This window comes from Zingiber officinale, chromosome 1A, assembly GCF_018446385.1.
Source record: "Zingiber officinale cultivar Zhangliang chromosome 1A, Zo_v1.1, whole genome shotgun sequence".
Taxonomy (NCBI): domain Eukaryota; kingdom Viridiplantae; phylum Streptophyta; class Magnoliopsida; order Zingiberales; family Zingiberaceae; genus Zingiber; species Zingiber officinale.
In genome coordinates, this window is record NC_055987.1 from 7,439,000 (window position 1) to 7,454,090 (window position 15,091).

Genomic DNA, 15,091 nt, shown 5'->3' on the forward strand with positions numbered 1-15,091 from the left:
TCGTGCTCGTCGTTGCTTGCCTCTTGCGATGATGTGCAACGGAAATACAAGAAAACAAACACACAAACGCTAACTCTATGGATTTACTTGATATCCACCTCACAAGAGGTGACTAGTCCAAGGATCCACACACTCACGCATCCTCCACTAATAAAACACTCCTTTTTGGTAACTACAGAAGGCGGAGAAGTCCTACAATACTCTCAATATAACAAGAAAGCAAGGGAAGACAAATACAAGAAGTATCTTACAAGATATGCAATGAAAGCCCTAACCCTAGCTTCTTCTTCTTGTTGTAGTCACGCCTCTTGACTTGGATATCTCTCCAAGATCCTTCAAGAACTGACGGTGAGAGTGGAAGAACGCTGTGGAGAAGTTACTGTGAAGATCGGTAGTGAACTGTGCAAGTTCTACCGAAGGAATCGCACGCCAACAACTTTATCCAGTGCCAACGGTCGGATCCCGATCGATTGGATTGCTCCCAATCGATCGAGGAGGCTTTGGATCGATCGGTTGATCGTTCCAGAGCGCCTCTGTGCTCTTGGGAATCGCCTGGATCGATTGGTCAATCGATCCAGGTCCCATCGTGCGAAAACGCCCTCCCAATCGATCGACTGATCGATTGGAGGCTCTGGATCGATCGACCGATCGATCCAGAGCTGTTCTGTTCGTGCGATGCTTCTCCCCAATCGATCCACTGATCGATTGGGAAGAGGTTTGTCGCGAGGACTCACCCAATCGATCGACTGATTGATCCAGCTCCTTGTTTTTTGCCCAAAAACAAGTCCAAGGTCCCCTAAACCAACATCCGGTTAATCATGACCTGTTGGTCCATCATTCCTAGCATCCGGTCACCCTTGACCTGCTAGAACTCGCTCACCAAGTGTCCGGTCAATCCCTCTGACCCACTTGAACTTTTCCTCCTCATGCCAAGTATCCGGTCAATTCCTTTGACCTACTTGAACTTTCCAACACCAGATGTCCGATCAGTCTTGATCCAGCTGGATTTCCTCGTGCCTGGCTTCACTCACCAGGACTTTCCCAATTGCCTGGCTTCACTCACCAGTGTTGGTGCAACCTTAGGTCAAGGTTGACCTGGGTGACCTGACTCGAGTTGGTCAAGGGTGACCTGACTCGAGTTGTATTTTGATGTTTGACAATGTTTGACGAGAGTAGAAAAGTTGTATTCTGATGTGTTGACAAGAATACGAACTTGGGAGATTGTTGGTGCAACCGTAGGTCAAGGTTGACCTGGTTGACCTGAAAAGTCCAAGCAGGGAGCTTGGCACTGGAAAAGTCCAAGTATGGAGACTTGGCACTGGAAAAGTCCAAGCAGGGAGCTTGGCACGGGAAAAGTCCAAGTATGGAGACTTGGCACGGAGAAGTCCAAGCAGGGAGCTTGGCACGAGAGAAAGTCCTAACTGGGATGTTAGGCAGTTGGAAAGTCCTGGTGAGTGAAGCCAGGCAGTGGGAAAGTCCTAACTGGGATGTTAGGCAGTGTGGAAAGTCCTGGTGAGTGAAGCCAGGCAGTGGGAAAGTCCTAACTGGGATGTTAGGCAGTTGGAAAGTCCTGGTGAGTGAAGCCAGGCAATGGGAAAGTCCTAACTGGGATGTTAGGCAGTTGGAAAGTCCTGGTGAGTGAAGCCAGGCAAGGGAAAATCCAGATGGATCAAGGGTGATCGGACATCTGGTGTTGGAAAGTCCAAGTAGATCAAGGGAGTGATCGGATACTTGGCACGAAGAGGAAAATCCAGATGGATCAGAGATGATCGGACATCTGGTGTGGAAAAGTCTAAGTGGGTCAAAGGGATTGACCGGACACTTAGCGGGGAGTGCTAGCAGGTCAAGGGAGTGACCAGATGCTAGGGATGATGTACCAACAGGTCAAGGTTGACCGGATGTTGGTGTGGAAGCCTTAGGTTTAGGGCTGAGAAGTTTGGATCGGTCTGGTGACCGATCCAGTGATACTGCGTTTGCCCTGATCGGTCTGGTGACCGATCAGAATAACAATGTCGCTGATCCGCGGTCAGAGTCGTTCGGACCTCAAGGCCAATCGAGCTCAATGGTCCTCCACTCTGTTCTAGGAATGTGTCGAGTGAGCGTCGAATTAGGTGTTGACCCCATGGACCGATCAGGATCCTCCCGATCGGTCCACGACCGATCGAGACGATAGCGAGGGACCAAAGCCTGATCGGTCTGTGGACCGATCAGGAGGTTCCCTGATCGGTCCATGGACCGATCAGGAATCTAGCCGTTGCGACGCAACGGCTAGTTTCTTCGCTGTCTTCTTCGCAGGTATAAAGGGGTCGAGGGCTGCTGCTGCGCGATAACTCTTCTTCCTCTTCACTTCTGCTACTGAGCTGCAGGTGTGCTCTTGAGCTTTGCTGAGCTCTCATCACTGCTGAAGCTCTGCGTGAGTTTCCTGCTGGTGTTCTAGCTGCTGGATATGAGAAGCTGTTGCTTCATCAAGGTTCCAGTCGACAACAAGAGGCAAGCAAGTGTGTTACAATTTCTGTTGTTCTTGTTTGTTGTCTCTATTGTTGTACTCCTTTGTTTGCTGTTGCAAAAGACTGTGGCGAGGTTTCTCCACCCATAAGGAGTATTTATTAGCCGGGTTTCCGGGGATTCATCCACCGACGGATTGACAGGGCTCGTCCACCTTACGGACACGCCGAGGAGTAGGAGCCCTAATCTCCGAACCTCGTTACATCCTTGTGTTAAGGTTTGGTTTTCTTCTCTTTCGTTTCTTTGTTGTATTTTCCGCTGCGCTAACCCTAATCGTAGGAAGAAACGAGAAAGTTTGGGGTCGGCTATTCACACCCCCCCTCTCTAGCAGAGTACGAAGGATCCCAACAACCAGGACTTTCACCTGGCTTCACTCACCAGGATTTTCTTCTGCCTAACTTCACTCACTAGGACTTTCACCTGGCTTCACTCACCAGGATTTCCTTCTGACTAGCTTCACTCACTAGAACTTTCACCTGGTTTCACTCACCAGGATTTCCTTCTGCCTAGCTTCACTCACTAGGACTTTCTTTCTACCTAACTTCCCAGTTAGGACTTTCACCTGGCTTCACTCACCAGGATTTTCCAGTCAAGTATCAAGTCAACCTTGACCTACTTGACTCTCCTTCTCAATCTCACCATATGAACAATTGCACCTGCAATCTTCATGTGTTGTCTACATGTATTGTCAAACATCAAAAGCCCAACATCAAGACTCGAGCTTGACTCAATTCAAGATCAGTTAACCAGGTCAACCTTGACCTAGGGATATTGCACCAACAATATCATCATCTATACTTAAATAAATTTTATCTTATTTTATTATTCCTAACCAAATCTTTTTTGATTTTCCTCTTTCTCATTGAATGTGCATATTTGTCAAAGTTTCACATCAACTAACTGAAACATTTATTGGTAATCTAAGTACATGTCTCTACCATTTTAAACGTGCCTCTTGGAATTTTTCCTCAATAGATGCAATTCCGACTTTCTCTCTAATGCTCTTATTTCTTATTATGTTTATCCTCGTATGTCCACACATCCACATTAAGATCCTCATCTTTGTAACTCTCAGCTTTTGTTGATGTGCGTCATAGTCCAACATTCATCGTTATATAACATAATAGATATAACTGTCATTTTGTAGAACTTTCCTTTAAATTTTAAAGGTACTTACAATCACATAAAATACTTGGCGTGCTCCTCCATTTCAACCATAATTGTAGATCTCTCTCAATCTCTCTTTCGTTTTATAAACATAATTCTAAATATTTAGAACTCTCAGTGCCAAATAACTCATAATCTCCTATATTAATAATTGTATCATTATGTGTAATATTGTTAAACTTAAATTTCATATATTCTATTTTTACTCTACTAAACTTTAAAATCTTTCACTTCTAGTGTTTCTTTCCAAGATTCTAATTTAGTCTTTTTCACATGTCTCATCTATCAAAATAATATCATCTACAAATAATATACACCATGGTACTGTGTTTTGGATATGTCTAGTGAGTTCATCCATAATCAGTGTAAAAAGATAGAGACTTAGAGTTGATTCTTGATATAACTCTATCTTTATTAAAAATATTTCAATTAATCCGCCTGGAGCATTCACTTTGGTCGTTACATCCTCATACATATTATTAATTAGTTTAATATATATTACGCTAACACCTTTATTTTCTAGAATTCTCCATATAATTTATCTTGGGACTTTATCATAAACTTTTTCTAAGTCAATACATGAATATCATATGTAGATCTTGTTTTTGCTTCTGATACTTTTCAATTAGTTGCTTGAAAATATGTCTAGCTTCTATTGTCGACCATCCAGGTATGAACCCAAATTAATTTATAGTCATTGTGGTCTCCTTCCTTAATCTTTTTTCTATTACACTTTTCCAAAGTTTCATGGTATGACTCATTAGTTTGATACTTTTATACTTTACGTAATTTTATATGTCTCTCTTGTTCTTATATAAGGAAACTAGAGCACTTATCCTCCATTAATTAAATATTTTCTTATTTTTAATTTTATGTTAAATAATTTTGTAAGTCATTCAATACCTTGTTTCCTTGGGTACTTCCATACCTATATCAGAACATCATCTGGTCCAACGACTTTTTCATTTTGCATATCATTTAAAACTTATTTTACTTATGAAGTTTAAATTTTACGATAACAATTTAAATCTTTGTACTCATTTGACCTACTTAAATTACCTAAGTTAAATTGGTCATCTAAACCTTTATCAAAAAGTTAATAAAAGTACCTCTTTTATCGCTCTTTTATTTCTCCATCATTTCTAGTACTCTATTGCATTCATCCTTAATAGATCTTGTTTGGATAAAATCTTTTATCTTTTTCTCTCTCACTTTATAAGCTATTCTATAAATGTCTCTTTCCCCTTCTTTTCTATCTAAAGTTTGACATAACTATTCAAAAGTTACATTTTGGTGATGCATGCCTCTTTGACTCACCGAGTACACTCTTTGCTACTATTTTTAACTTTGATATCATCTTAACACATGTTGTTTTAGAGTCACCATATATTTTACCTAATACTTATACTCTTGTCTTCTCCTTAAATATGTTTAATTTTCATCATTTAACTTTCACTACTTAATTCTAGAAGTCGTGTATATTTTTTTTATATTGATATTATAATTGAGGCGCATATCCAACACTACTAATCTATATTGGATAACCTTGCAATCTTTCTAATTCTCTATCCCTCTTCCTAACTGTAATAAAGTCAATTTACGAATTATTATTCTCACTTTAAACATGATCAAGTGTTCTTTTTTTTAAAAAAAAAATGTATTAGCTAATATAAGTTTACATCCTATCATAAAATTTAATATAATTTGTTCTTCATTTCTTGTTCTAAACTTATAACTCTAATGTACCCTCTCATATTCTTGATTTTTTTACTTCGACATTCTCATTTAGATTATTGTCTAATAAAATCATTTAATTTGATGAAATATTTTGTGCTACTTCATCTAAGTTTTCCCAAAACCTTGATTGGATACCTTTATCTAATCTTACTTGAAATTCACATATGTTGATTACGTTCATAGTTTCTTTCTCCCTGACTATCTTGAGAGCTATAATTCTATCCCCTTTCTAACTATTCATACAAGTAAGGATGACAATAGGGCGGGGCGGATACGAGTTTGCCATCCTCATCCCTGCCTCTGAATTATATCCCTGCTCTCATCTCCGATTCTATTTAATCCAGGAATCTTTATCTCCGACCACATGGAAATTATATCCCTGTCTCCATCCTCACTTGTCATCCCCGAGAACAAATATAAAAAGATAGTCATCCCCACTTCCCATCTAACATTTATCAAACTAATAGGGGAATCCCCATCCCCCATGTGTCGTATCTAGGGCAAGTTCGGGGATGGGTATAGCATCCTCATATCCACTCTCATTAAAACGTGGGAATTTGAAAAATCCTCGAATTCATACTCGAAAATACTCCCTGAACTCACCCCTGTTTTGGGTTTTCCCCCATGAGGCCCCGGACCCATGGGAAAAATTATCATCCCTACCTACAACTTCATCATTTAATGACCTATCTACAAAAATAGATATTTCATTTCTTATTTTACTCTTTCTGTGTACCATAACTTAAAACTCGAATTCTCTATCATTTTTGTGTACTCACCTACTCATTTTGTCTCTTGTACACATAAAATACTTATTCTTCTTCTAATCATCGTATATACTACCCCCATTACTTTACTAGTAAAGGTTCTTATGTTTCAAATATTAAACTATTAGTTTTCCTATAATTTTCATTTTTTATCCAATGTATGGTGTGAAAACTCTTATTTATTTAACGCTACACCCAAATTCTCATATTGATGTAGTAGTTGTTGTCAATATGTTACAGTCAAACCTTGCAACACAAACTTTTACATATGTAATACTACACCTGAGTTCTAGAAATATAACCGTTTTTATCGAAATATTACAGTCAAACCCTATAACATTCATTCTAAAAAATAATATAATATTAATATAATAATTTAATAAATTCATTCATTATTATCATATATTTAACATAATCTACCCTCCTTATCCGATTTAGGACCAGCTTACCTAACTCAACACATTAAACATTAATCATGCATCAAAGTCTCTTCCGCAACGCGAAGACTAATCTCTCACCGACCATAATAGTTTTATTCCCACGCCTACCTCATGCCAAAATCTCGATAAGCTAGAAAAGCCAAAAATAAAAAAAATTAAGAACATCACATCACCAACTTTACTTAGCGTGGCAGAGAAAACGTTGAGCACAAATAATTATTAATTGCAGGTGAAATGCCCCACTCACTGAACGTGTCATTTTGTCCTTGATATTTGGTGCAAAACAATTATACAAAGACGAAAATTCAAAGCAACTTCATGAATTAAATACTTAAGGAGTGGCGAATCTGATTAGGCGATCCAAAGTGGTCAACTTTGCTGGGAGTTGAAAACTTAGCTGAGACTCGGATTCTAATTCCAACTTCAACTTTGTTTTTTTACAACTTAAATAGTCACATTGTTCATGCAGGACGACGAGTACCTAACTAGTAGAAAGAGACTGGAGACTGGCTATTCTAACGTGACTTTAGAAGAAGCAACTCACGTTAAAGATTGCGTGGGCTCTTCTAAACTTTTCGGGCCTGGGCCCAGGCTCACTGGAGCCCTTTTACATAGATGTACGGATTTCCATGCACGAAGTACTGGGCCCAAAGTAAGGCCCGTTAAGTTAGTTCATCAAAATATTTTATGAATTAGAATTATTAAATCGAGATATTTCATAAAAAAAAGGTGCGCTTCAAACATAGAGCGTGATTTGCTGACCTGTCAGCGTGATTTGTCAATTCAAAATTCAAAATTTAAAATGACTCATAAATTCATAATTAACTCTTTCTCACCCAATCAATCCGTGATTGACGTTCGGATTTAAAATCACAGTCATTAAGATAAAGATTAGACTGGGTAAACCATTTATGAGTAAACTTACTTACATCCGTACGCTTGGAAAATTCATGATTTTATAGAGGCAGGGCCCGCCAACTACCAGCTGCCACGTCTGTGTCATGCTCCAAAAAAATAATCCGTGCGGTGGCTAAATCCACCGTACATTCCGCAGTTTAGTTAACACACTGCGAATCTAACGGCAGAGCATTGTGACCGCATATAAATTCCCTCTCATCTTTCTTCCACCAAACCGCCGTCTTCGTTTTAATATTCATCCTGCAGAGGGAGCATATTTCATTTTGCCCATTATTATTGTTTTTACTTCACCTTTCGTATTTTAATAAATTACACTTAATCTTTCGAAACGATAGCAATTGGCAAAGAGAAGGGTGAATAAAAAGATTAATAAATTCGCAAGGGCACAAAGAGAATTGTCCCGCTAAAGAACAAGAAAGTAAGTAGTCACCGAACCCGCACCTCTCTCCAGCACCGTTGTCCAACTGCTCCTGCGACTCGATCGGCGAGAGGGCGACTTGTCGCCCAAAATCATACCATTGCAATTTCCGGATTCTCTCGTTGACTCCATTTGGAGGCAAATCTAAGGTCCTTTCTTGATTCATCGCTTGTGAAATCCTGTGGATTGCTCACCCTGTTGATGAAGATCCACCTCGTATCCCTCTGATCCCAGGAAGAAGGTAGCTAGATCTTTAATTTGCTCCGGTGTTCCTGGATCTGTTTGATTGGTGAATTCTGTCGTTTCTTGCAGCTTTTTTTGCGAGCTCAGTTGTGGAGGAAGATGGTGGAGTCAGGACCGGTTACGCCCGGACAGGTATGATGAACATTTTCAGTAGTAGTAGGAGTTTTGGTTTGAGTCAAATTGGTGTGTTGTTAAGTTTTCAGGACTCAGGTAGTAGTTCGATGTAGAACCATTTAGTTGGCGATTCTCGAATCGATGCGAAAAACCGTCCTTTATGCCTCCGTAGTGTTTGATGGGTGCGCATGACAGTGCTGCGCACACATTGGAAGTATACGATGCTCGAGAAAATGATGTTTCATAAGATCTAGGATCTTGTGATGAGTTACACTATCGATTCAGAGCTTTTTAACTTGCCAAAGATGTAGTTGGAACTTTTAATTTTGTTCTGAAGAAAATACTTGTAGAACAATGTCCTGCTGATATATAGCCACAATGCTAGTCTCTTGAATTAAGTTTCAAGGCCAGAGTAATATTTTTGGCAAATATATCTGGATAAGAGATAATTATGTATCTATTTAATTTGATTAGGAATCGAAGCTGTAAGTGAGTTAAATATTTTACGTAATTTTACTTCTCCGCATAAAGTCCTGATCAGATCCAAAATATGTTTGTTAAAGCTAACCCTGTTATCTTATCTATGGCATAGGTTTCCTAAAGATTGTTATTAGACTTGATCCATTGTCTATTGCAGGTTTCCTTCTTGCTCGGATATCTCCCTGTTTTTATTGCATGGATATATTCAGAATTTTTTGCGTACCAAAAATCTTCCTTCATCACAAAAGTGTAAGATTTCTACAGTGAATACACTAAATGAAGTCTTCATTCTGAATCATGTACATTTTTTCTCTACTAGATATTGTACATCCACTTTAATATGTTATAGTTTCAAACTTACTGATAAGGACCCAGTGAAACACAAATTCATTAATATGGAGGCTTAAATTGTTAAACACAATTTGCAACAGTGTAGGTAAATTTGAACTTCCAGAAGTGTGTTTGACAATGCTATTTGAATTGATTAAAAAAATTATAATAAAGAGGGCTATCTGAATTTGAAACATGTGGAGTTTATCGCCACTAATGAGAGGATTTTTGCATGATGTTTTTAAATCACAAATATTCAGCTGTAAGTCAAATTCATGAGTGAACAACCTTAATTTAAACTGAGTGCCATAATTTTCTTTTTTTGTATATATTCCTTCATCCATCATATGTCTTTGGTAATGAGAAAATACTGTTAGTCAATCTAGTGTATTATTTGTTTAAGAGAACTAATTGACATGGGATTTGGAGTAACTTCACTTTGAAGATTGTATGAGAATATTTTTCCAGTCTTTTCTATTTTCAATTTCTATATGTTATGAATACACTTGACTGATACATCAATTTGGTCATATGCTTTACTTGGATATTTTGTATCTTGTCTGATACAGTCATTCAGACACAAATTTGGCCGGCCTGGAGCAAGAAACATCCAAGGGAAATGATAGGGATGCTTTAATGGAAGGAGGCATATCAAGATCCTCTGCTATAAGATCCCGACATACATCAGTCAGGGCAAATTTATTCAGGTCGGTGAATGAATTTTCTACTTTTATGTATATGCTTGTAAAAAATGATATTATTATTATTATTATTATTATTATTATTATTATTTTTTTTTTTTTTTTTTTGACATTGACACATTCTAGGTTTATATCAATGGACAAGTCTTTTTTGCTAGAACATAGAGCATTGTTGAGAGCCATGTAAGTCCCTTCTTTTTATACTTCAATTTGGTAGGTTTTGGATGTTTGACTACTAACCTTTGGTTAACTTGCTAATGTTTCTCAGGGCAGAATTTGGAGCTATTCTTATTTACTTCTACATCTGTGATCGAACAAATCTGTTTTCACAAACCACCAAGGTTATTGAGTGCTGCTTTATTGTTATTTTTGTTGCATATTCAATAAATTGATGATGCAGAATTTATTGTTATAGTTGAACAATAACAGGGTGCTTATGTGCAATCCATAAAGAATAACTATTCATTTTCTGCAAAATAAAATGAATAAAATGTGTTAAACCATGCCATATATATTTACTGCCAGAAATGAATCATTTCAATGCACATCCATATTTCTTTTGTGTGAATTACTTTTAAGTCCCTATCTTTTAACATTGGCACTAGATGGACTACCTAATCATATTGAAGATAATATCACCGGATATTATTTCTAGATGATATTATGTGAACTAATGTGAGTGTAATTAGATTAAATTTGAAACTTGATTTTTTTGGGGGGTGGGGATTAAAAAAACTAAAAGCATGATAAAAATTGATTATTTGAAATGTAGTTTCAACAATAGAAAATAAAGGACAATTTTTTGTAAGATCGATGAATTGATATGAACTCTCTTGTAAGAAAGAGTTATAGAGATCTCAGATTTGTTATTCAATGAGAAGGGCATGTTGATGAAGATATGTTAACAGGATAAAAAATGAATGGATGAAATAGAGATGAATTTCTATAGATGTGGTCCTTACATAACCCTTATGCCAAAAAGAAAATTTTGATTGTGGTATGGTCCATCATAATATACGTATCACAAGTATTAAGACATTAAGAAGCAGCATATATGTAAAAAGTTAGAGTAGCTGATATGAGTGCTAAGATGAGTATGTGAAATTACTAGAATGCATAAAACAAAATCCTAGTTATTCTAGAGTAATTAGGATCAACTCAAATATATGATAAATGAGAGAAAATAACTTGAGATTATATAGACATATTAAGAAGCAGCCAATAGCTTCTTTAGTTAGAAGATTCCTATCTAGTAGAGTGGAAGGCATAAAGGTAGAGGAGATAAATTAAAATATTATTTAATATATATTTAAGTGAGTTAAATATAACTAGAGATACAGCTTTGAATGGAGCTCAATGGAAGCCAATAAGCTTCATATACCTAACCCTCAAAAGTTAGGACAAACTTAACTTGACGATGAAGACAATTTAAAAGATCAAAAGTTTTCCTATGTTGTTTTGTAGTAACGAACAAATCATTTAATTTCAAAGAACCTCTATGGGTTTGATTGATTGAAGACTTTAGACTTAGATTCTATTGTCCTCTCCTTCATATTCTTCCTTGTTGTACTTAAAATTGGAAAATAAGAAAGAAAAAAAAAAGATTCTTGAATATGGACATTTTGCATTTTTTTTTAGGTTTTTGATTATCATCTGATTAGTGCAAGAAAATAGGCAAAGCCTAAATATTGTCTTTAAAAATAACTTGACCAACTTTATATGAAAAATCTGTGACAAATGTTTATCTTGTTTATCTTTTTTTATTTATTTTTGCAATTTTTAGTTGTATGACAACTTATGCATCTGATTCAAACTTAGTACTTTCCCCCAATTTTCTTTAGTTGTCTATCCACTTATACTGAGTACTATATTTTTCTTTTCTGCTAATATTTTAGCTCCCTTTTCCCCTGATCTCTTATTTGTTTCTTTTCAGAGTTACAGCCGGGACCTATTTCTTTTTCTTTATATTCTCCTTATAATAACTTCAATCCTGACGTCTCTAAAAAAGCATAATGACATATCATCTTTTACTGGGAAATCCATATTATATCTGAATCGTCATCAAACTGATGAATGGAGAGGATTGATGCAGGTTTGTTGAATTTCTACTTCTTAATCTGACATTCTTCAAAGTGGCATCCTTGGCATATATTGATTCATGATAGTTGTGACTTGAACAAATTTACCAATATAATTATAAATGGAAGGGTCGCTGAAATGTGGTATACCTTGAATTAGTCATAATTATTTTTTCTTGTGGCATAGCTTTTGGTGGATGGTCCAAAACAACTATATGATGCCAAATTCTTACCTCATTTCAAATCACAAATTTGATTTCTTGATGAGCCTGTAACTGTGATGATTATTATTTTCAGTAAGAATAGAGTTAATAAAAAATTGTTTTGACTTGATTTTTTTTGTATTTACTTTTGTTGTGAACATCTTCCCAGATTTTATTCTTATTGTACCACTATTTTGCTGCTGCCGAAATATACAATGCAATAAGAGTCTTCATTGCTGCTTATGTTTGGATGACTGGCTTTGGGAACTTCTCTTACTATTACGTACGCAAGGATTTTAGTGTTGCTCGGTTTGCTCAGGTGCCCCCACGATTCCAATAATTTTTTTTATTATGATTAATTTTCTCTTACTGATCAGGAATTAAATACATTTACCTATTTTACACAGATGATGTGGCGGCTAAATTTGTTTGTGGCATTTTGCTGCATTGTCCTAAACAACGATTACACATTGTACTATATTTGTCCAATGCACACTCTTTTCACTCTTATGCTTTATACTGCACTTTCCATCTACAACAAATATAATGAGATTGCACCTGTAATGGCTGTCAAGATAATATGCTGCTTTCTTATGGTCATCTTCATATGGGAGGTACCTGGAGTGTTTGATATTGTGATGGGTCCTTTTACCTTCCTACTAGGTTAGTGGCATAATGATTCTAGATTACATTATCTATTTCTACTAGTAATTATCTTTAATACTTGAATTCTTCCATTCTTCTAAGGCTTTATTATGCAGGATACAAAGATCCCAATCCTTCCAAAGCAGGGTTGCCGCTCTTGCATGAGTGGCATTTCAGATCTGGCCTTGACCGCTATATCTGGATCATAGGCATGATATGTGCATATTATCACCCAACTGTAAGTTCATTGATCATATTCAACATGATCTATCAATTTAAAGTGTTATCTAGCTGTCTAGTTGATTTAGGGATGCAACTTAAATTGTTCTGCTCCTAGTGTAATGTATTCTGGTTTACTCTTAACTTTGATGTTCTATATAGTTATTTCCTCCTAAAGCAGCTTGTATTTCATGTCCAAAAATAGGTTGAAAGATGGATGGAGAAGCTCGAGGAATCTGAAACTAGAAGGAAATTGTACATAAAGACAATCATAGTCTCATCATCCTTGTTGGTTAGTATGGAAACCTTAACTCTGGTTTGGTTGAGCGCTTCCTTTAATAAAAAAAGAAAAGTATACTTTGATTCATGCAGATTGGGTATTTGTGGTATGAATTTATCTACAAGCTAGACAAAATTACCTACAACAAGTTCCATCCATATACATCATGGATTCCTATCACGTGCGTATTAAAGGCTTGTCCAAAAAGAATTTTTTTTGTTTTTTTTTTTTGTTTTTAGATTAGTGCCTTATCAAAGAGACTATAATTCTTGTTTTATTAATTCCAGTGTCTACATTTGCCTGCGGAATTTCACCCAGCAGCTTCGGAGCTCCTCCCTCACTCTTTTTGTGTAAGTCAATTTTTCCACTCTGGATTTTTACTACAAATATACACCATCTTTCCTCTCTTATATCTTCTTTATCTGCCAGCTGGATTGGTAAAATCACACTGGAGACCTACATCTCTCAAATCCATATTTGGCTGAGGTATAACTAACTTTAATCCTGCTGCACTTTGACATGGAATTTTAAACCGTGGTTGTTAAAGTTGGTTGATCCCAATAAGGATATACATAAGTAGATTGGTGTCAACAAAAGATCTTCTTTTTTGATAAATGAGAGATTGACAAAAAGGAAAAACAGTAGGAAAAGCTGGAGATTCAAGGAAATGGGCTGGAATTATGGGATATGTTCTGGAAATGTGATGAAACTTGTTTAAAGTTTGTCGGTTTGGGGATGATTCACAATATATCAAGGGTGATTGGTTTAAAATTCGTCATCTAGATATTGTGTTTAGAGGTTTCAGTAGAAGATAAATACAAGGTCTGGGCGTTGAATAATAATCTTCCTAGCCTTGACATAATAAATGGAGATAGCTCAATGCATACATTTGACTAACTGAAGCTCATGTTTGATTGATATACAGGTCAGGCATGCCGAATGGGCAACCCAAATGGCTTCTCTGCTTCATTCCGAGTTATCCTTTACTCAATTTCCTGCTTACTACGGCAGTTTATCTCTTTGTATGAATCAACCACTTCAACTAAATCAAACACAATAGAAAAATTCAACTGAAATATTGGAAATTGACAATTGACGATTGTTGCAGATATCCCGCAGGATATTTAACCTGACGAATTTGTTGAAGACTAATTTCATCCCTAGCAATGATAACAAACGCCTCTTTCAAAATTTCGTTTTTGGGGCCATGATTTCTATTTGCTTGTATTTCATGTCCTTGGTTCTTCTTCACATCCCCGGAATATCGGTAAGTCATGAAATATTTTGACTCCCTTTCTGTTTCATTTTAAAAATGGACCGTTTTAGCAGGGATAACGAGTTGCAATCTGCATCGAAAACGAGGAGTTCTTTTCTACTGGGAAGTGAAATTCTGGAATCTTGTACAAGATGCTCTCAGGGTTCCTGCTTTACTCAGCATTTACATTCTGATACATGCCCTTTTGATTGCTTCATTACACGCATGATCCAATTTTGCTTTGGCACGCAGATACCGAGGAAATAGCTAAGAAAAGAAGCTAGTGTGTTTGTATTTACGTGTATCCGAGAAGGTGTGGGAGTAGAGATTGCAAGGATTTTTTTTATTCTTTTTATGTTTTTGTTGTTGTTGGTTTTATTAATTGCACTTAGATTTCATTATTTCATTGATTCTGCTTTTGTGTTTGTAAACTAGGGTCAAAAATTGACTTAATGTCGGCAATAACTCCGTCATGAATCATTCATTATATACTACACCAGTCATACAAACGCCCTCAAGATTAAGGTGTTCTGTGATTGAATGGAATTTCTTTACGTGCAAAATTTGTAGCCAAACATGACCCGACTTAAA

The 15,091-nt window shown here is 36.6% G+C and overlaps 1 protein-coding gene across 1 annotated transcript; it reads left to right on the plus strand.

Moving 5' to 3' along the window:
• Nucleotides 1-7,962: 7,962 nt before the first annotated feature.
• Nucleotides 7,963-15,009, plus strand: LOC122016849 (protein REDUCED WALL ACETYLATION 3-like). Its single transcript, XM_042574276.1, has 17 exons — nucleotides 7,963-8,193; nucleotides 8,265-8,327; nucleotides 8,947-9,038; nucleotides 9,689-9,826; nucleotides 9,947-10,003; nucleotides 10,089-10,161; nucleotides 11,754-11,912; nucleotides 12,271-12,420; nucleotides 12,509-12,764; nucleotides 12,863-12,984; nucleotides 13,171-13,257; nucleotides 13,338-13,426; nucleotides 13,533-13,595; nucleotides 13,675-13,731; nucleotides 14,171-14,267; nucleotides 14,354-14,512; nucleotides 14,575-15,009. The coding sequence occupies exons 2-17, from the start codon at nucleotides 8,295-8,297 to the stop codon at nucleotides 14,578-14,580; spliced, it is 1,638 nt and encodes a 545-aa protein (XP_042430210.1). The 5' UTR covers nucleotides 7,963-8,193; nucleotides 8,265-8,294; the 3' UTR covers nucleotides 14,581-15,009.
• Nucleotides 15,010-15,091: the final 82 nt, after the last annotated feature.

Excerpts from the sequence above, each read along its gene's own strand:
- LOC122016849 (XM_042574276.1), top strand. The coding sequence starts at position 8,295 with ATGGTGGAGTCAGGACCGGTTACGCCCGGACAG. Across the intron at positions 9,039-9,688 it reads TCTTCCTTCATCACAAAAGT|TCATTCAGACACAAATTTGG; the intron begins GTAAGATTTCTA and ends TGTCTGATACAG. Across the intron at positions 10,162-11,753 it reads TGTTTTCACAAACCACCAAG|AGTTACAGCCGGGACCTATT; the intron begins GTTATTGAGTGC and ends GTTTCTTTTCAG.